Below are 20,526 nucleotides of genomic sequence, written 5' to 3'. Positions count from 1 at the left end.
GGAGAGGCTAAAGAGATAAACCGAGCGAGTACCAGTCCGACATTGAGGATGGGAGTTCCTTCTCTGGACTTGGGACTCGGCAGCTATAGTACGTAACTCGTTTCGCAACATAGCTGTGGCCACGTCGCCGCCATGACTACGATCCAAGTCATCACTGGTCAGTAACTTATTCCTGATGCAGTACCAGTGTCTAATGCCTGAGTATCCGTCTATCGCTGGTGCCTGATTCAATCGTCAGTGGTTCGTCTTATTCCCCCCACACCACCACCATTCCCACAACCTTGACATCAACGACTAACCGACTCAGCTGACCAACACACCCACCTCTGCAAGTGCCCGGTAGCAAGCATCCCTCGCAGCCTGACCAAATCCAGATCCAGGGTTCCAGATCCAGGTGCAGGGCAAGAGAGGGGACAGATCCACAACAGGAGAGGGGGGGGGCGATGCAATCAAGGCACGTGTTAAGGTGGTGTTGCAAGTGGGCCGTCGTACAGACGGTCGGGTGAGTGGGCAGGGTTTGGTTAGGGGCCGGACGGATGGGGGGGAGGAGGGGAAATGAGAGGCGGCTGCGACCCCGCCACCCCTCCACCCTCCAAGTCCCCCACCCCCCACCCCCCGACACCGACCCCACCGGGGTCCCGGCATTGCCGCCAGCGACTAGGGGGTTGGACTGGACGCCGCCGCCCCGACACGCTGCATTGCCCCGCGTTTCCATGCCGCACTTAACCTTGACGACTTGATTTGTGAGGACTTGAGAGAATTCCAAATCCTGCCATGTGATTGCAGATCTGGGCCTCCATACATTGCTGTAGAGCGCAACCCCCACTGGGCCCAGCAAAACACACTTACAGACGCACAGACACACATACAGACATACACACACATTTCACCCTCACCCCCAGCTTCAAGGACCATCCCTCGCGTTACAAATCCGGTACTGGATTTAAAGCCGGAGGCCCTCACTACTTGCTTAAATTTATGCTAGAGAGAACAACGTGCTTTAACCTTACAGCAATTGGAGCTTTTAGGTCCATTTTTTGCTTATTAACCCACCAATTAAATACCCGACTTATACACAAGATGTGCATGCAAAATAGGAGTTGCTCGTGGGCCACATCCCATCAGCAATTCGTCCCCCTATGTTTATTCAGTTCGTTAAATTGCTCACATACATGCATACAGATGTACAGATTCCTGCCTCCAAAAAACATCCGGCACGAATCTGTCTTCAATGTATCCGATCGGCCCCCCTGGAGGGCATCACATCATGTCAGAGCATCTACTGTCGTACACTGTCGTACCTTGAGGTTCCATCGCTCGTCCAACGTGGCTGACCAATCTCGGTCCTCCTTCCAACCGGAGGGCTGGTCCGGGGGACCCCCGGCGGGGTTGCGCAGGTACACACACGTGCCTGTGCGGGTTTCGGTTCGGAAAGGTGGGTGGGAGGAGGAGGGAGAGGGGGGGAAAAGACGAACCACGAGCGAGTGAAGCTGATGCCAAGGGATGAGGGGGCCGGGGGGTATGGGAGAAGAGTCATAAGCAAGCAAACCGCCTGCCGACGGCCACTGCAGGCGGCGGGACCCGCGGGAAGGGATCTCCGGAAGAGGGGGGGGGCCGGAAATTTCCAGGTCGTTCATGTCCCCCACTCTTCGGTGTCACCCCCACTCTTTGGGAGTTGCGCGGGACCCCTGGCCAAAGTATTCTGAAGATGCAGCATTCAGCTTCACACGTGGACACACACACACACACACAGGCCCCAACCCCTCCTCACCCACTGCCAGGATAAGCGCATCAGGTGTCGCCATGACTGATGATTTGGAGCGCAACAACTCCAAAAAGGAATCCAAAGACCTGTACGGCAGTTCCGTACATTCAGCACAGAACAGTTAGTACGGCAATCCGAGCATCTATCCTATCCCCCATGCATCCTTTTGCATGCCATACAGCCGGTCAGCCATTCAGCCAACCAATAGGTATAGTAAGTTCCGCCTCCAATTATTCAAAATTCCAAGTTAAAAACACAAAGTCTAGACGCAGGGTGAGTTACAAGACCCCCGTACAGACAGAGAGGTCAGCCTGAGGGGTTCTCGGGCTTGCAGGACCAGGGTTTGGGCGTTGGGTCAGCTTTGGAGTGTGCCTGTTCCGAAAGCCTGGGCTGCTAACGACAAACACACACGTACATACATACATATATACACACAGGGACGCACATAGCTTCATTAGCCGTATCTGCGCATCATACGTGGTATGTGACATACCAATGTGTTGTCGTTTACATGACAACAAGCCCCCCTAACCCCCACCCCAACCCCCAGGCCCCCAACCCCCGCCCCCTCCACCCACCTCCCCGTGTTGTAGACCAGCACCCCGCCCCGCAGCACTCCGGCGTCCTCCCACCAGCTCTTGAAGGCGGCGGTGGCGGAGTCGTCGCCCACCATGGTGCCGTCCAGGTCGCTAACCTGCACAGGGGATACATACACACACATACACACGCATAGGAGGAATAGACATAGGTGAGTAAACTAACACTTACTTCCTTACAGCCGTACAGATGACCTTACATACATGCATGCCTACAGGCTCATGTGGGCATCACCCACACGGGCGGCGGCCAGATGTCCCCCCCCACCTCCCGGCTTCCCCCCCGCACCCTTTCCCCCCGCTCACCACAAGGACAGGTCTTCCCCCCACTTTCCTGAGGTTGCCACCCCTCAGACTGTACACGCCGGGGACGTCGATGCAGTAGTTACCACCTGTCCGGCGGCGGGTGGGGTGGAGGGAGGAACTTGAAGGGCGTGGAAGGGGGTGGAAGGGGTTTCGGAGCCAAATGGAGAATAAAAAATGTCAACAGAGCCACCGAAAGGGGTGGGAGGTGAAGAGGGACTGACAAACAGACAAACACACACGTATCCTTACTGTTATGGAAGCAAATAAGGCAATAGGTGGTATGAGGACAATGGGGGTGGGGGGTACTGCAGGGGCGAAAAGAAGCCATGGGTCATCCAAAACACCGAGCTGGTGGGCTCCAAAGCGATGTCCCCACTGCCCCTAACACCCACACGATAACCCACAACACACATCCCCTTCTTTCCCTCCCGTTCCCCCGCCTTTTTCACACAATTCAATCTTCTCCCTGCCCCCAAGATACATACACATATACACACATACATACACAGACACGCACCGGCGGCTGGCTTATCCCAGTTGGTCTTGGCCGTATCCGCCACCACGAACTCCAGCAGCGGCTTACCCGCGGGGGGAGGTCCAGGGGGGCCGTCCAGGGGGACCTCGGCCACCAGCCACCGCTCGGGACCTTCAGCGGCCTGAGCCCATGTGCACATGTGCGTGTCAGTGTGTTTTGGGGTGTGGGAAGGGTTCGCGGGGAGACGTTGGGCTCTGCGTGGGGTGCAGTGCGAGTGTGTGTGTAGTGTGTGCATCATAATATAATACATAATACAATATACAATACAAAGAATATATATATATATATTATGTTTCATGTGTGTATAATCAAGTGCACTGAGCCACGATAAGTACATGTGCAAGTGTGTGTTGGGTATGGGTGGGAGGAATGAGCTCAGGATCTCGGGTGCTAAAGAGTGTCAAGAGTGCTAAACATGAAGTCAGAGGAGAAGAGTCTTAGGGAATTCTTGGGGACTTGGTGTGCGGAGCTGGCGTTGATGGTTCCGAATGTGGGTTGGGAGAAGTTGGGGCTGAGGAGACGAGAAACAGCAAAGGTAGGTCGGCATGAGGCACGCAGTCAAGAGCCGAGGCCGGCCGATAGCACGTAAGTACCTGGCGGCCTGGCTGGGTGCGGGAAGTCATGAAAATGATAAAGAGGAAAGCCGTATTGAGTTTCCGTAATGGGCGGTGGAAGTGGCTTCCTGGTGATGGCCATTCCGTTGGTTGACCAGAGGGGGTTTAGAGGCTGTGGAGGACGTTGACTCCCCCAGGGGGTTGGGTAAAAGGGCTTTGGTTCATATTGGGAAAGGGAAGGAGGCAGGACCCTAAGAAGGGGGTTGGGGGAGAGTAGGAGGAAGATGACGGGCAGCAGGTGAGTCGCTGGGTCGGGTCGCACCTTGCTGAGTGGGAAATCGCGCCAAGGGGAGCCGCACAAGGACCCGTGGACCACAGCGCGGTCCCAGCCTGTGCGGTAAAAGAGCTTGAGGCTTGGGGTGACGCTGCTGGTCGTGACATCCGATGAGCGCAAGGCCTCTGCCGTTGCTGAGCAGGCGAGGGGCGAACGCCGGCAGGACTTGCAGCAGCGGGCCGGTGTCACAAAGCTTGTTGGATAGTGAACCTGATAACGGAGCCGGGCGGGGTATCAGGCGTCGCTGCACCTTCAGTTCGTGGGACACTGCATGGCTGCTCCTGACGATGGTACGTAAAGGACCAAATTCCAGCTCTTAGTTCTATGGTTGTTTTATGTAAAATCTTTGTAACATGGACTCACCGCCTGCTGGGCCAGGGTGCCCCGTAGCTGTCTCATCGTTGCCATCTAATGCGACCGCCAAGTACACCGTTTCGTGCAGCACCAGTTCCATATAAGCTTTTGTAGCTCACGTTAAATATTGGATTTCAGGTATCGCGGCAACGAATAGTGCCATGGAGACAGGATTGCAGTTCCGAGACCACCTGCTTTGTGATTTCGTCGAACTTTTCCTGATCTTGGGATCGCAGCGCCACTATACACGACAGATAAATTGCTTCAGGATGTTTTTAGGGGACATCCCATGCTGCCGACGTGTACCCGCAACTTTTTATGTTTGTTTCAAGCAGCCCAGCTGCTAAGAGCCTGGCCTTAGACCCTAACACGTTTCTTTCACCCTCACACCCTTTCACCCTCACACCCTGACATAAAGCCTTTCGCGCTGTACCAATACAACTGGTATACCAATACGTGTGTCTGTTGTCGCAACGGGTTCGTCCGTTACAAAGGCTTGCACCAGGTTGGCCAAAACCTTAGTCCTACGGCCTAACCTTAGACGTAACATATTTCCTGGACATCTGTCAAATCGCACGGAATGCGCAGACTGGCGACATGCGGTGTTCAAATCGTGAAAACAAAGCAAATCACGAACCAAGGGTCGCGCGATAGCCGAAGGGCGCCTTTCATTTACCTATCTCTCGCGCTCGCCCCTCAGCCTACTGCCGCAGCTTTGCGAGTACTAATCCCCGCCTAACCCGCTTAGCAAAACCAAACCCTCTTTCTCGATCTCGGCTTTCAGCGCAAGGAGCACACACCTAGCGATTCCAACCACCCCCGTGATCTAACCGGAGCGGGGCGGTCTGTAGCTTTGCCGCGATCCCTTCTCCAAAAACACAGATCCAGGCGCATAACACTGAAACAGACAGACACACTACACCACATTACAAGCTATCCATCCTTACCATCCTTACCGCTCAAATCCCCCCTCCTCCTGCGTTTCACTGTTTAAGCAGCTACTATAAACTATCAGCTCTCGACTGACGCCCGAGCTCCAACTCAGAACCCTAAGAGACCTCCCGGGGATAGCAGTGCCATACCCCCTCTTCTTCTAGCAACAGCTGTCGCAGCCCGCAGCGCCCCGATCTCTTCATCTTCATCTTCAACACGCCACCAATCCAGTCCATCCATGAGCAGCCATCTCGCTAGCCGCCACGTAACGCGGTACAATTAGCCGTGAAACGTAACTTTCACCCCAAGGGAATCAGCTTTCGGACACACAGGTTAAGGGGTTTCAAGTTCGCAATCCCCTCAGTGGCTGTGGTCGCGCGGGGGCAGCCCCCGCTTATCGCCTCCACCTAACCTGGCACAAGGCCTTCCGACGGCCTTCAGTATAGCCGACTGTGCACGGCGGAAGGCCTCCTCTGCGTTCCCTCCCCCATCCACCGCTTCGGGGACCTCCACCTCCACCTCCACCTCCTCGTCCTCCGCATCGCCCCCCGGGACATTAGTAATAAATGAAAGCTCGGACCATCCTATGTACGATACTGATGATGGCCATGGTGGGCGCCGTACGGACGCAACAAATGCCGCACCAAGTCGAGACCGCATCCAGCCAGGCGGGGGTTGTGGCCCCAGACGCGGCAGCAGCGGCGGCAGCCAATCCCTCAGCTGTCGGCGCCGTCCCCACGGCCGTTAACTTCGCCACAGCCGCCGCTCCCGCTGCCGCCGCGGCGGGTATCCCGACGGCACCGGCGCCCGCGAGCTGCCTGTCGTACTGCAAGCTTGATTCAACGGTAGTGCCGTCGTCAGCGACGGCGCCGGTGGTGTCCACCCTTGTCGTTCCGGATACCTTCCCGGTCGGCTCGGTTGCCGTAGCGGACATCTCCCTGGAGCATAGTCGAGTGGGGGCGCTGAAGGTGTGTGTGGTGGAAAAGGCGACTCTTCCGAATTCGTGGCTAATTTCGTGGTTTTCCGTGTTGAACTGCGTGTTGAACTTATATTGTGTTTATGAATCTGGTATTGCACTGGATTATGCGTGTTCATTGATAGAAAACAAATTGCGGACGCCGTGACACACACGTGCAGCATGTGCTGTGTGAGCAATCAGCAATCGCCGTCAGGTGATGGACAGGACAGGGCGGCTCACCGCGGGGCACCACACGACCCGATGCTCAAGACAATCGCGCTGAATGGTACCTCAGTTTGTACAGCATGTACGTCATTCCCTTTCCGTACCTCAAAACGTATTTACGTGCCGTACATGCAGATTTCCTTGGTGGCTTTGCCGCTCGTTGCCTCTCCAGCTTCCCCTCCTCTGGTCAGTGCCGTACTCAAGGACGTACGGTCGGGGTCTTCGGGTGCCAACCTGGTGGGAACCGGCTTCACAGATGACGGTACGAGTGTGTGCATGTATGTATATATGATTGTCTCTCTGTATGAATGTATGTGTCCCTGTATGTATATATGTGTGCAACTGAGGGTGTTTTGGTGCGTGTGTGTGTGCATCGTGTATTGCATTGTGCCTGAACGGAACGTGTACATTTTTCTGTGAGTATACACGTGTAAGGACATACATACACACGTACATGTCCTCGTGTTTATGTTAGGACACATGGGATGGACAAGTTAAAAATCCATCCCTCCTATCCCCTCCTACCCCCTCTCTATCTCTTCAGCCCCGTTTCCTCACACTCCACCCCTTCACACGCACACCCCGTCCCACATGCACGCACACATGCACAACCTGTCCCCCCACCCACCCACATGATTTGGATTCTGCCCCTGCTCGCAACCCTCTTCCCCCCAGGCTCCGCCGCCCCCTTCCCCTCGGACGCCTCCTCCGCCCCCTTCACGGGCACTTGGCGATCAGCCGAGTCCATGTCGGCGGCCTTCGCTTCGCTGCCCTCCGCCGCCGGGTCCTGGTCGCTGAGGGTGGCGGACCTGGGGCAGGGCAGGGCCAAGTAAGGACAGGGAAAAAAAATTAAGGCATCCTTTACCATTTAGAGGTGGACCCTTGCGGCTACGGAGATGGACCCTTGCAATAGCAAGTTTCTATTCTTGTTCGTTCATGTTTTCTGTCCACCCGTGCAAGTTCTTGTCCGGCTCTACCCTACCCTAGGGCAAACAGGCCGATCCGCAGGAACACCGCTCGATGCAATCCCCTCCGCCCGACCTAGAGTTCGAACTCGTGGCATTATGTCTATTATACCAATCTCATGCCGCTCTGTCCTTGCTCGACTTGCTTTTCTCCTGCTCCTCATTCCCTCACATCCCCCCCTTTCTCCTCCCCTCGGCTGCCGTACCACCCAGCCGTACCATCCAGCTGACCAAGTGGACCCTGGTGCTGTGCCCCGCTAACGCCGTGAACGGGAGCAAGACGAGTGAGGCAGGGGGCCCGGCGGCGGCGGCGGCGGTACAGCAGGCAAATTACCAGCAGCAGCAGAACGGAGCAGCCGCCGAAGCCGCCGCGGCGGCGGGAGCGCTGACAGCGCCGGCCATTTCAAGCTGTCAGTCGTACACGTCGATAAACTCAACGGTGGTACCAACATCCGCGGGGCCGCAGGTGGCGTCATTCGCGGTGGTTCCCGACACCTTTCCGCTCGGCTCGGTATCTGTCACAGGCGTTCACTTGGACCATAGCCGAATCGGCGCACTCAAGGTGTGGTCCTAATGTTCGTGTGTCTTCGTGATAAGTGCATATTTACAAAGGTGGTGCATTTTTTTAGGTTCAATAAAAAAAATGTGTGCCATTATGCGAATATTATTTATTGTTTGAGCGCACAGCGTTTCCCACACATATATGGCTTTTTTAGGCAACAAACTGAAAAATTGGAAGATGGTGATCCAACCCAACGCAGTGATCCAGAAAGACACAAGATGGTCACCCCGAGAACATAATAGCGTCCTACTACTCCTTCCTCTCTTCCCTTCCCGTGTGTGGCCCCACCGTAGGTCCGTATCCACAAATGCCGCCGCATATGCAGTATAACCGAAAATTCGTGTGCCGTACATGCAGATTTCCTTGGTGGGTTCGCCGCTCGTCGGCTCTTCAGCTTCCCCTCCTCTGGTCAGTGCCGTACTCAAGGACGTACGGTCGGGGTCTTCGGGTGCCAACCTGGTGGGAACCGGCTTCACAGATGACGGTACGAGTGTGTGCATGTATATATATATGATTGTGTATGTGTCCCTGTATGTATTTATGTACAGCACACACCAATGCCCCCGGAGGTTCCGGGATCGAGACCTGTCAGGGTCGAAAATCCTTCCGACGGTGGAACGTAAAAGTGCCCCTAGTCGACGGACAGTGGTGACCTGGATAAAGTAGACCTGCGAGCTGACCAGGAATGGAGTTGAGCCGCCGTTGATCCGGCGTTGGATGCCGGTGGTGGGTGCTGAACCTGAGTGATCCACTGAGAAGTTGGCTAGGGTGACTGGATGAGGGTGCCCCGAAATACCGGGGAAGGCAGGATTTCGCAGGGTAACTGCCACGGGTGAAGATATACCCCCCTGTCCCACACATCATATGTGTGCAACCGACACACGTGGGTTGACGTGTGCACGTGTTTGTGAGCATATGCTTGCACCACATGGATCAAAGCTTAGGCTTGGCAAGTGACTTTGCTGTTCTGGGGTTGCCTCTAAAAGCAGCGAGGTAATGTTCACTTGCAATGCACTCTTGCAACTTGTCCCGTATAATTCTTCTCCTCCTCGACTTCCTGAAGACCCGCCCTGCCCTCTCGCGTACGAGTGAATGTGCTGCCCGCTGATCCACTGTTCGCCTCTGCCCCGTACCAGTTTGCAACCCTTTCCCTTTCTCTCTCTCTCTCCTCTTTTTCTTTTTTCTTCCCCCGATTATGAAAACCAAACACATATTGATGTCACGGAACCGCGGATCCTCGTGCATCCTCTGCGCCCTCTTCCCCCCAGGCTCCGCCGCCCCCTTCCCCTCGGACGCCTCCTCCGCCCCCTTCACGGGCACTTGGCGATCAGCCGAGTCCATGTCGGCGGCCTTCGCTTCGCTGCCCTCCGCCGCCGGGTCCTGGTCGCTGAGGGTGGCGGACCTGGGGCCAGGCAGGGCCAAGTAAGGACAGGGAACAGAGCAACCAACCGTCACAACCACCATAACCGCTTAGCGCAACTACCGCAACCCACTAGGGGGACGAGGTTCATTATTATCACCGGGTTCCTTAACGTTACGGGGTGCTTCTTATTGGTTTATTCACCAGGTCAAGATACGCTTCGTGACAACCAGCCCAGATCCAGATATGCTAATTATGACCAAATATTTCTCTTTCTGCCCAAGATATATATAGATAGTAGGTGGTCCTTGGTGACCGAGACCTGTAAGGAGGGATGTACAATCCTCGTTGCATAACCTGCTGCTGTGGGGTCGTACCTCTGCTCCTCATTCCCTCACATCCCCCCCTTTCTCCTCCCCTCGGCTGCCGTACCGCCCAGCCGTACCATCCAGCTGACCAAGTGGACCCTGGTGCTGTGCCCCGCTAACGCCGTGAACGGGAGCAAGACGAGTGAGGCAGGGGGCCCGGCGGCGGCGGCGGCGGTACAGCAGGCAAACTACCAGCAGCAGCAGCAGAACGGAGCAGCCGCCCACGCTGCAGCTCCCGGTGGCAGCAGCAGTGAGCTCCGAGCCGCCATCGTCCCCGAAACCGTCCTCAACGGCAGCATCGCCGCCACAAACAGCGCCACAAACCCCGCCGCCACAAACCCCGCCGCCACAAACCCCGCCGCCACAAACCCCGCCGCCACAAACGCCGCCGCCACAAACGCCGCCGCCACAAACGCCGCCGCCACAAACGCCGCCGCCGCAGGCGCCGCCGCCACAAACGCCGCCGCCGCAGGCGCCGCCGCCACAAACGCCGCCGCCACAAACGCCGCCGCCACAAACGCCGCCGCCACAAACGCCGCCGCCACAGGCGCCGCCGCCACAAACGCCGCCGCCACAAACGGCGCCGCCACAAACGGCGCCGCCACAAACGGCGCCGCCACAAACGGCGCCGCCACAAACGGCGCCGCCACAAACGGCGCCGCCACAAACGGCGCCGCCATAAACGGCGCCGCCACAAACGGCGCCGCCACAAACGCCGCCGCCACAAACGCCGCCGCCACAAACGCCGCCGCCACAGGCGGCGCTGCCACAAACGCCGCCGCCACAAGCGGCGCCACCACAAACGCCGCCGCCACAAACGCCGCCGCCACAAACGCCGCCGCCACAAACGCCTCGGACGGCGTTACGACAGTCATCATGACGCCAGAAGGTAGCACTGCCGCCGCTGCTCCGTCTACTGGCACCGGCGACGCGGCGATGATTATGGCGGCCGTGCCGAATAATGGTGGCGCCACCGGTCCGATGCGCGGCGGCAGCAATGGCTTGTTGGAGCAGCTGCTGAAACGCATCAACAGGTAAGATATTGGAAGCTGGTTATTGCCTTTTGTTGGTTTGCTTGGTCCCTCTGTTCGATAGCTCAGTCTTCCGTTTGTTCACCGTTTGTTGCTGACTCCCTCCCTTGGCTAGCAACCGCCTCTACCGACCGCCACCAAGGTGCTGCGTATTCTTAACCCCGCATCCCTTCCTCCCATCCTCCCTCCCATCCTTCCTCCCATCCTCCATCCTCCCGTGTACAATACAAACAGGGTGGATATTCATAGCTCTGCCGCCAACACCACTGTACCAGCCGACGACGACGCCGACGGTACCAACTCTACCACCGACTCCGCCGCCAGAGCAGCCCTGGATGATGAGGATGTTACGCTCGTCCAACGCTTGCTAAACCGCCTGGCAGAGCTCAACGCCACGTCAACACCACGTACGGCATCAAGCCGACTCAATACCACCGGTAGCGGCGGCAGCAATGGCACGCTGGGCCCCGCGGCAGACGCTGCAGTCAATGCAACCGCCGCCGCCGCCAACCGCGCCGCCATGCGGTCAATGTGGCGGTTGGGCAACACGGCTCTTAACGACTCGGATGGGCTGGTGTCGAACTTTTTATCGTCTCTGTCGGATGTGGTGAGTACGATACTACGGCACAAGATAACAGGTAGCAGGTTGGAGTGTTGACATGGAACCACAAAAGCATATGCTGCTGCTGGCGCTGATTCGAGTTCCATGTCATCCACCTACCCGGCCTTGGCCCTGCCCGCCCCTGGCCCCCCCCCGTTCGCCCATCCCCGCAGCTTTATTCGTTGTCCAACACCACGGTGCCGCCGCCCGCAGTCGATGGCTCGCAGTCCTCGGCCACCTACCCCCCCTCTGATCCCCCGGCGGCCTCAGTTCGCTCCATGGCCCAGTCGGTGCTCCGAACCCTGCTGGACGGTGACCCGCCGCTGCTGGGTACCATGGCGCAGAGCGGCGCACTGCAGAACGGGTTCAGGTGCGTGCCCTGGTGTGCGGCGTGCGTACATGGCTGCATGGCTGTATGGCGGTATGGCTGCATGGCGGTATGGGAGAGAAAGTGACGAAGGAGATCTTCTTTGCAAGGAGCGATGACCTTTGCTATTCTTCCCAGCTCGTCGTGACCCGTCCAAGCCCGCCGTGACGCCGCCAGGCACAAAACAGACTACAAAACGGAACCCGTCAGCTCATGGAGAACAAGTACAGCTCATGGAGGGGACCATCAAATGGACTTTCCCATGATCCAATTAACCAACCAACCAACCAACCAACTAACCAACCGACCAGCAAACCCCGCCAACGAGCTCCCTCAAATCTTTCTAACCTCCTCCTTTTCTCGTGCCCCCGGTGCGTGTCTACCGTTTCTACATAACATATACATGTTATCCCTTATCCCTATTTATATTGTTCTGCCCTGCCCTGCCCTGCCCGGGTTAATCGTTGACGCTGCCTCCACCATCTCCATCTCCGTCCTTTTCCAGGTGGGACGACATTGGTAAGGCCCTCGACAGGATGACAGGAGGTACGCATTCGGCTCATACCTAACTGCTGATAGTGTAACTGTGATGTATACCTTTTTGAAAAGAGTGGATTGACCCAGGTGGCCCAGGCTCCGATATCCCGTTTGAAAGTGCTCGCCAAAACCCTGTCGGTTGTTACTTTACGTAATGCTATGCCACTCTATCTGGCGGTTAAAATAGCTATTGATTACATTTTCAGTTTAATATTATGGATCTAAACTTACCGATCTAAAATTGAAAATTTGAGTTGCTGTCTCTCCTCCGTTCTGCGTTTTGTTGGGCGGTGGTGTAAGCAGCGGCCACGGAGATGGGCGGCCGGGCCCAGCTGCCCCCTGGCACTGCTCTGCGCGGCTTTTCTGCGGGTCACCTCCCCGGGTTGCAGCAAGGACCAGTAGCCGGCGTTCAGGTGCCGGCGTTCTTGGAGGCGATGCAGGTGGGACATGGAGGGCAGTTCCTTACCACTTCCCCTTCCTCCAGCTTACCCCACCACCACCTACCCTGGATTTTCCCCCCTAAACCCCCCCCGCGTCCCGCATTCTTTTGCTATCATACTCCCCCCATTTCCCTGCATGATCCCGTCCCGCGTGAATCCGCCCCCTTTCCCTCTCAATATCCCCCGTGTGTGTAGGTCGCCGCCGAGGTCATGGCCAGCCGTCTCAACGAGGGTGCGGATCGAGTGGAGACGGCTATGAAGGCGTTACAATCGGCCACAAAGATGGCTTCGAAGCAGGTGGGGACGACGGCGTGGTGGTTGGGGGTGGGGTGGGGTGGGGTGGGGTGGTGGGGGGTGGGGTGGGGTGGGGTGGGGTGTGGGGTGTGCGGGGAAGTGACGAAGCTGATCTTAATGCTGATGTGGAAGGACTTCACATGGGAGGGAGGGTTTCGAGTTTGTTAGCGATTCTTTTGCGATTTTCTTTCCCAAAAAAGAAAGTCGCACTTCGTCCCCGTGGAAAAAATAGCACATGTGGGCACATGAGGGTTTCGGCCGCAATATGGCTTCAACAAACTTGTTATCCACACCAACGCCGTTTATACCTGGGATATACTTCTGCCTCGCCTGTCACCTTACCTCCTACTTTTCCACTGGGACATGAGTGCCCGCCCCGTCCCTCTCTGCACCCAAATATTACTGGAGGACCTGGTTCCATTGGAGGTGATGGAATGAGCCAAAAATGAGCCCTCCCCCCGCTTCCGGGTCACACACTCGCACAGCCTGCCAGCTGCCCCATCCCCACGCTCTCTCTCGCTTCCGTCTGCCACTGAACCCACCTTTACGGAAGTCGCTATCTATCTCATTACTGTGTTTTTCTCGCCATTTCCCCTCTTCGTCATTGGCTAATCCATGCAGTTGGAGGGGCTCTCGTTGCGGAATGGGTCACCAGCCCCGGCCCTCCTCGGCCCTCTTAGCTCAGCCGCACTAGACGCCATGAAGATGACTTCCAAGAACCTGAGGGATGCCGGTCAGAATGCCTTCCAGCTGCTGCTCACTGGCACACGCACCAGGCTGGATGCGCTTGGAGTGGTATATCAGCTGCTCACTGGCGCACTGTATGACACGGGAACGACCATAAACGATATTTGGGTGGCCACGATAAGTCGCGGGCTCGGCCGGTTACTGAATGGGCTGAATGCGATGTTGGTGAAGGGAGGCCCAGGGGCGAAGCTGATGCTACAGTCGAATAGCCGTGGTCTGGAGATGCTGCAGGTAAATCTGTCGGGTTGCGGGGTTGACGGCTACGGAAAGGCACGCGAACTAGATTCGAATATGAAGGTTTGTAAGATGTGTATGGGGGGATGCCCTAGAGCAGGGTCTGAGTAAATAAGTGCGTGATATACTTAGGGCCTACCTACCGTTTACGAACCTACCTTTTTCCGATTAGTCGATGGATGATGGATGGGGTTTTCGCACTGGGGTTTATCCGCGGAGTGGATAAGGCAGCTGTTGTTGCTGTTGCTGTTGCTGCTGCTGCTGTTGTTGCTGTTGTTTATGGGTGGAATGTTAGGGTGAAGCTCGCGCCTTATTTCTCTCCTGTCCTAACCCCTTCTCATTCCAATACACGCACCCTGTCGCACCCTGTCGCATGCCCGTCCCCACACTCTTCATCGCATGAGCTGCACCTAGATACCCCCCGCCCCTTCCAAAACCCCCGTCAGACCGCAGTACCCTGACCCCAGAATACAACCCAGCCATGACCTACTCCAGCTCTTATTGCACTTCTATTCGCATTTTATTTCAATCTCTCCACCTCTCTTAGCTTCTTTCCTCTTTCCCTAATATGATGCAAAGGCGATAATCTCAAAGGCGATTTTTTTTTCGCTCCCTCCCCTTCGTCGCGTTTTTCCCTGTGCTGCCGTCACGCATATGTACCTGAAAATATAATACCCGCCACCGTTGATGCAGTCATCTGTAAATGAGCTCCGCACCAAATTGGACTCGGCAGCCTTCCCACCGTCCTCGACTTCATCGCCGCCGTCGTCAGGCGTGGGGCTCTGGGGGCAGGGGAAGGCATCCAAGGGCGCCTTTACAGCTGCTGGCGGCGTTGGCGGCAATGGCGTTGGCAGCGGCATGGACGACAAGGCTGGGCGGCAGAACCTGCAGCTTCGTCAAGTGGGTCTGGGCACGAAGCTGCGAATCCAAGATTTAAAGGACCAACTGCACGACATCGAGGAGATTACTGCTAGACTTCGCAAATTGGCTGCTGGGTAAATGTTAGGATGTCGTCCGGGCATTTTGTCATATCGCGATAAAACAGGTCGCAGTGTGTAAACACGTAAACTGCTCAATGAGGTTGAGAGCTTGAGGTTAGTGCTATGAGCGAGTGAACATATTCGAAATGGCTCGACAATGCGAGGAGGCTTACATTCGTCGCGCGGGGTTTGCTTTGTTCGTTCGGAGGGTAGGAATACGGCGGCTGGGGAGCGTAATGGTGAGGCCGGCGGCTTGGATTGGCGGTCGCACCATCATTTGTTTGCATGACCTCTAGAGCCATCTAGTGCGCGGACAGCTAGCGCCCTCTAACTGGTTGTTGAGGTGAGCCTCCTTGCCTCCCGCCCGCCCCACCTTTACAGTGAAATACCCCAGTGCACCTAATTGACCTACCAGACAGCGTCAGGATCCCTCCGCCATCTAACGCTAGTTCCTGCCCTCCTCTTTGATTGGGGCGGTAACAATCGCGATTCCGTCGCGACACCCGCTGCTGGGTGGTCGTGCTGACACAAAGTGTCAGTGCCCGCACTTGCTGATGGTTACCAGTGCCCGCACTTGCTGGCGGCCGCCAGTAATTAATGGTGTTTTTGCCGTTTTTGCGGGTTGTTTCATTTCGAGCCGTGATGTGTACATTTTTTTGCGCTGTCGTTGCAGTGATGAACAGTTTAGCACACCACGGCATTATTCACAAAGGTGTGATAATGATCTAGGGTAGATAGTGCTGCTCCTGTGGCCGCCTTACGTTTCTACGGTGCGTCGTCGGTATAATAATCAGTGCTGTAGCATCCCTCGCTTTTTGGTCGGTTACGTCACTTGGGATGCTGCGTGGCGGTCGTCTAACTGTAAATCTTTTATCGCCTATAGATCGTGTCCTAGTAGTATAATAGATAGGGACTGACTCCATCCAAATATGGCTGTGAAGAGAAGTACTTCTCTTCACAGCCAGACCTTCGGGTGTCTAGCGACTTGGACCTTGAACTGCGGAGCCGCAAGGTAGAACTGCAGCTCTAAAGCCCTCTACGCCGCTGGCAAGCTCTTCACTTGGTGCCTTTTGTTGTGTTATGCTACAGGTCATGGACCATGTGCAGAACCTGCGTGCCAAGGCTGGTAGCCGTCTGCTGGCAGCCCTGTGCAAGGCGCTGGCTGGCGCGGTGCCGGATGCATATATGGAGGAGGCGGTAAACAAGATCTACAGCTTCCAGGGGGTAATCAAACTTTATGCCAAGTTTGGCCAGACTCCTGCCATCTTCAACCGCATCGAGGAGGCAGCCCGAGCATTTTGCAATGCGAACGGGATGGCGTATGGCTTCTGGAGCCAGTCTGACCTCCTGGACCAGCTCAACACGGACAGCAACTACGCGGTACACTGCAGAGCGGCGGACAGCGCAGCAGCCATCAGGGACGATGCTCTCATCGCGGGCGTCGACTTCAATGGCGTCGACGCCCTGGTCAATGCGCTGTCCACGTTCGCAGCCAAGCACTGCGACGAGTTGGACGCAGCGGCGGAGTTGGAGCGAACGTTCAGCAGGCAGGCGCAGGAGGAGCTGAAGCAGCTGCGCTTGGAGCGTGCGCAGGGCAGGCAATTATTGTAGTAGCTACAGCTTACCTGCTGATGAGAGCCAAGACAGGCCGTGTACTGGTTATTGTTTGACAAGTCGTTACTCTTGTCGACGTTCGCTATCTTCCACCGGAGTGAGTTCAGGTTTTATGGACAAGGTAAAATTCTTTTGTGGCGAAGGTCACAGCTTGGTGCGGTATGCCTGCACGTTCGTGCGCATGTGTTCGCTCCTGACCCTTGCAGTGATTTCGCGCGATTCCAGGTGTGCGGGAGGAAGGTAGGTGCGTGGTGGCGCTGGGTAACTCTTCAGGCATGTGCACTTTGTGTGCTGCGGTGCCTGGGGATGGCTGTGGTGGCTGAACCCTGGGGTGTGTTGATGACAGTGGATACGTGTTGCCCTCGAGGAATTTACATATAAGGCAAACATCACCAGGAGTGCGGGCGGCGGATCAGCGGAGGGCTCTGATGACGAGCGAGCTGGGGAGACCCGAAGTGCAGCGTACTGATGACTCATGGTTCTTTGCAGCCTGCATCGGGGGACCCTAGCGGAGTGTGCAGGCTGTGGTGCGGTGGGGGACAGCACGTCGTCCTGTGCCCCGATCTGGGAGTGCCTCAGAGAACGTGTTAATCGCCTGGTGTCCCTTTGTCACCGGGCAGCGGAACGCGGCCGAACAGGTCCGTGTAGTTCGTGGGCTGCCCTCGCCGTCTTCCCTGTGTCTTGCGCGCGCCCCCAGCTGGCGTTGTCATGTCGGCGCTATATTTGGGCTTGGGATGCATGGAATGGGGCGACACAGGAGTTAGGAACGATTTTTCCAAGGGTTTTAGCAAGGGTTCCCTTGGGGTGTTCCTGATATGTAACCTAATGTTTTGGATTGGGTATGCGACATACAGCGGTGGGTCGACTCTTAATGTGTGGTAGCGGGTGGGTGTGTCACTTGGGGACGTTGTGTGTGGCCCTTGTCCCGATGCGCAATGCTGGGGCCACTAGTACATGCTGCCGTGCAGCCGTCCACTGCCCTCCTGCACGACGGCCAGGGGGTCTATGCCCACTCTCACTCATCGGCAGCCACAGCAAAGCGCCTCCGGGCACCATGCCCTTAGTGAAGGCGCTGTCACACAGCTTGGCTGGGGTGAGATCCGCCAAGGCGGTGCCACTGCCCTTCGGAGGGCCTGGGTAAAGGCCTTCGGGATGTGCACACAGAGCAGTACACCCTGGAGGGCGGGTCCGATGTGTGTGTGTGTGTGTATTGACTGCTGTTGTGGATGGAAATAGCGGAATTCCGTAAAACAGCCATACCTGCTGAACCGGATGCGAAGCCCGGGGACTGGCTGATGACGGCTGAATGGTTCAATGAGAAGGTTGTACGGGGATGACGGGTTACGAGGTGGTGTAGGAGACCGGATGAGATGAGGTGGGTGTGGGAGTGAGATGGGGGTAGGGGTAGAGGTGGGTGAGGTAGGGCCCTGGGGAGAAATCCGATATCAATTTCCGTATGTTCTATTGCGGTTCCTTACTCCATTAAGGAAAACCGAGGAGTATGTACGGCGGCAGCAAATGTACATCAAATGTGACATACTAGTTGTTGGATGACAGGAGAAGCTTGGTGATGCCGTGAAGCCCGTGCCGGAGCCGCATGTCAGGGAGCTGTGGAAACGTGCGGAAGCGGTCCGGACCTGAAAGGCGGCGTTGGGGCCGGCCGCTCATAAGGCCATGGCGCCCCTTCTGGCCAGGAACTCCTGAACGAAGGGCTCCGCCATGTCAAGGCAGCGCAACTCGTCCAGAGCCGCCACCCCGCCGCGAGCCCCTACTCAGGCAGCCCAGCACCGTGCGAAGTGCCGTACCTGCGGCGGCAAGCGTTTATGGAGGACGACGACGTGTAAGCAGCTTGTTGCATAGAGAACTACCCTCTCATAAAATCTGAGCCGCGAGGAACAACTGCCGAGACGAGGAAAGTCCATGATGCGAAGACGAGATAGCGACCCCACTCCTCACACACACGCGCGCACGTCCAGTGTGTGCCGTACCTGCGGACACCAACAGCCCGGGCAGTCCCCAGCTGGGCCGTACAAGATTGTTCACATAGGCCATGTACATCCAGGCGCCCTGATGTAGTGCAGGAAGGCCGTTGCGAATAACGAATGTCATCAGGCTGTAAAGCAGCACGCCGCCACCATCGCCACCGTCACTGTTACTGCCGGATGAATCTCTACTACGGACCTGCCGTACTAGGATACTGTCGATGGGGCCCCAACCCGTTAGATTTGCTACGAACATTAGTGATCTTCGCTAGGTGAGCGACTGCAGCAATATGGTGTATACATGTATACAGATGTTATCAGATGTCATGATGGCCAGTGGGGGACCCTGGGCAAACCACGGGATCTGCATCCGCCGATCGGTATTTTTCTGGAGCTGTGGTATAACAGCCAGCCTTACCTAAGCATTCAAGATTGTACAATGATGTACATGTTTTGGTGCGGCAATGTTGATGATTGGGCATTCACAAGTGATTGGTGAAGACATGTCTGTTTGCGTGTGCAGACAGGCAAGACAGGCGCAGGTGAATGTAAACATGGGTTACCCTGTCTGTTACCCATCAGTAGTGTATTACCCCGACCCCTTTGTTACCCCTCGGTAAGGGGTTACCCCTACCCCGGGGTTAGGTTACCCAGCTCCATTCGTACATAGCCACATGGGTAACCCCTACCCCTACCCCCTGGGTTACGCTTAAGGGGGGGTTACCCCCCGTTTTATGCAATAGGGTGTCCCTTCTGCATGCAAGTTATGGAGAGAAATGGCAACAGGGCTTCAACCCGTTCCTCAACCAGTGTTTTTTTAAGTAATATATTACTTAAAAGGAATAAAGAGGCCATTTTGGCCTTCGGAAAAACGGAATGAATTGAGGCCGATCCGTACATTTTCATTCCTCCAGTTAAAAACGTCCATTGCTGCCAGATTGCTCCGTAGTGTGCAGAACTTAGTATTATCGATCATAGAATAGATATGAGGGGCCGTAAGAAGGTCAAGCCCGTGAGTCAACGCGGCATAGCAGAATGTATGACCGGTCCTCACATAGCCAAACACGCAATAGGCAACGACTCGAACGTCGAACAAACACCAAAACAACAAGATAAGCCTGAAAATTTTCCTGATAAAGGCGTTTGGAACGGCGGTGCTGTTGTCGGTAATGCATCGGCAATGGTGTTGCTGCCAGCGGTCTTGGTCTCTGGGGGGAGTTGTAACTTATCGGGGGGGTCTGGGGGGGGCGCAGCCCCCCCCAGCGCCCCACACTTCCGGAATAAATTACGGCGACCCTAGCAACTTTGTAACTTAGGTCGGAATAAATTGAGACCCGCCCTAAATGAAAAAAAATCACTGTCCTCAGCCTGCAGAGACCCGGGTGCGAGTTGGGTTATCCTTGGGTGATGTGCATTAAACAAACAAAGCAAACCCGCGGTGGTATGAGTGGCAGGCCGCAGAATTCTGGACGCAGTGGATGGAAATGAAGACATTGTCGCACATTAACCAGCTGCTTAACCACCTAAAGCGGCTCGGGACTTTTGGACCTTTAGTGGAGGTGCCCTGTGAGCCGGGTGGTGTCTTCACATCGCCTAAACGTTCAGCAGAGGGCCCCTCTCGCCGAGCGTCCACTTCTGGTGCTTCTGCTGGTCTCCGTGCCGAGAGCTGTAGTGAGGGTGTGGGTGCAGCGGGGATCATCAGTGCAGGGAAGGGTGGGCGTGGTGTTACCGGGTACTTGTTATTCGGGAAGTCGCTGCGTGATGAGGCAAGGCAGCGCATGCTGGGGTTACCCTGGAGCAGCAGGTCGTGGCAGCCTGGGATCCTGATCCGCAGGTACTGGCCATGTAAGTCGCTGCACGTGAGGGGCTGTTAGCGCACCGCGG

At 56.3% G+C, this 20,526-nt stretch overlaps 2 protein-coding genes across 2 annotated transcripts in view; one reads left to right on the top strand and one right to left on the bottom strand.

The window, feature by feature from the left end:
- The window catches only part of VOLCADRAFT_93844 (uncharacterized protein), a gene marked incomplete at both ends in the record, with an annotated part of 6,362 nt that extends 1,818 nt beyond the window's left edge, over positions 1–4,544 (bottom strand). Inside the window, 8 exons of the mRNA XM_002953060.1 lie at positions 325–326; positions 1,302–1,411; positions 1,772–1,851; positions 2,344–2,459; positions 2,668–2,753; positions 3,185–3,323; positions 4,079–4,224; positions 4,454–4,544. Coding sequence (XP_002953106.1) covers positions 325–326; positions 1,302–1,411; positions 1,772–1,851; positions 2,344–2,459; positions 2,668–2,753; positions 3,185–3,323; positions 4,079–4,224; positions 4,454–4,544 — 770 coding nt within the window. The remainder of the gene's footprint in view (positions 1–324; positions 327–1,301; positions 1,412–1,771; positions 1,852–2,343; positions 2,460–2,667; positions 2,754–3,184; positions 3,324–4,078; positions 4,225–4,453) is intronic.
- A 1,399-nt stretch (positions 4,545–5,943) lies between these two features.
- VOLCADRAFT_93843 (uncharacterized protein) lies at positions 5,944–18,736 on the top strand (the record flags this gene model as incomplete). Its single annotated transcript, XM_002953132.1, has 21 exons — positions 5,944–6,345; positions 6,696–6,822; positions 7,236–7,389; positions 7,739–7,991; positions 8,050–8,087; positions 8,501–8,571; positions 9,356–9,509; positions 9,887–10,849; positions 11,081–11,453; positions 11,621–11,817; positions 12,320–12,360; positions 12,655–12,791; positions 12,987–13,088; positions 13,707–14,063; positions 14,760–14,966; positions 16,136–16,631; positions 16,886–16,900; positions 17,281–17,298; positions 17,358–17,516; positions 17,659–17,753; positions 18,665–18,736. The coding sequence occupies 21 exons, from the start codon at positions 5,944–5,946 to the stop codon at positions 18,734–18,736; spliced, it is 4,431 nt and encodes a 1,476-aa protein (XP_002953178.1).
- Positions 18,737–20,526: the final 1,790 nt, after the last annotated feature.

Source organism: Volvox carteri (genome assembly GCF_000143455.1).
Source record: "Volvox carteri f. nagariensis unplaced genomic scaffold VOLCAscaffold_34, whole genome shotgun sequence".
Lineage (NCBI taxonomy): Eukaryota > Viridiplantae > Chlorophyta > Chlorophyceae > Chlamydomonadales > Volvocaceae > Volvox > Volvox carteri.
Note: the sequence above shows the minus strand (reverse complement) of the source record. Positions and strands in the feature narration are given on the sequence as shown.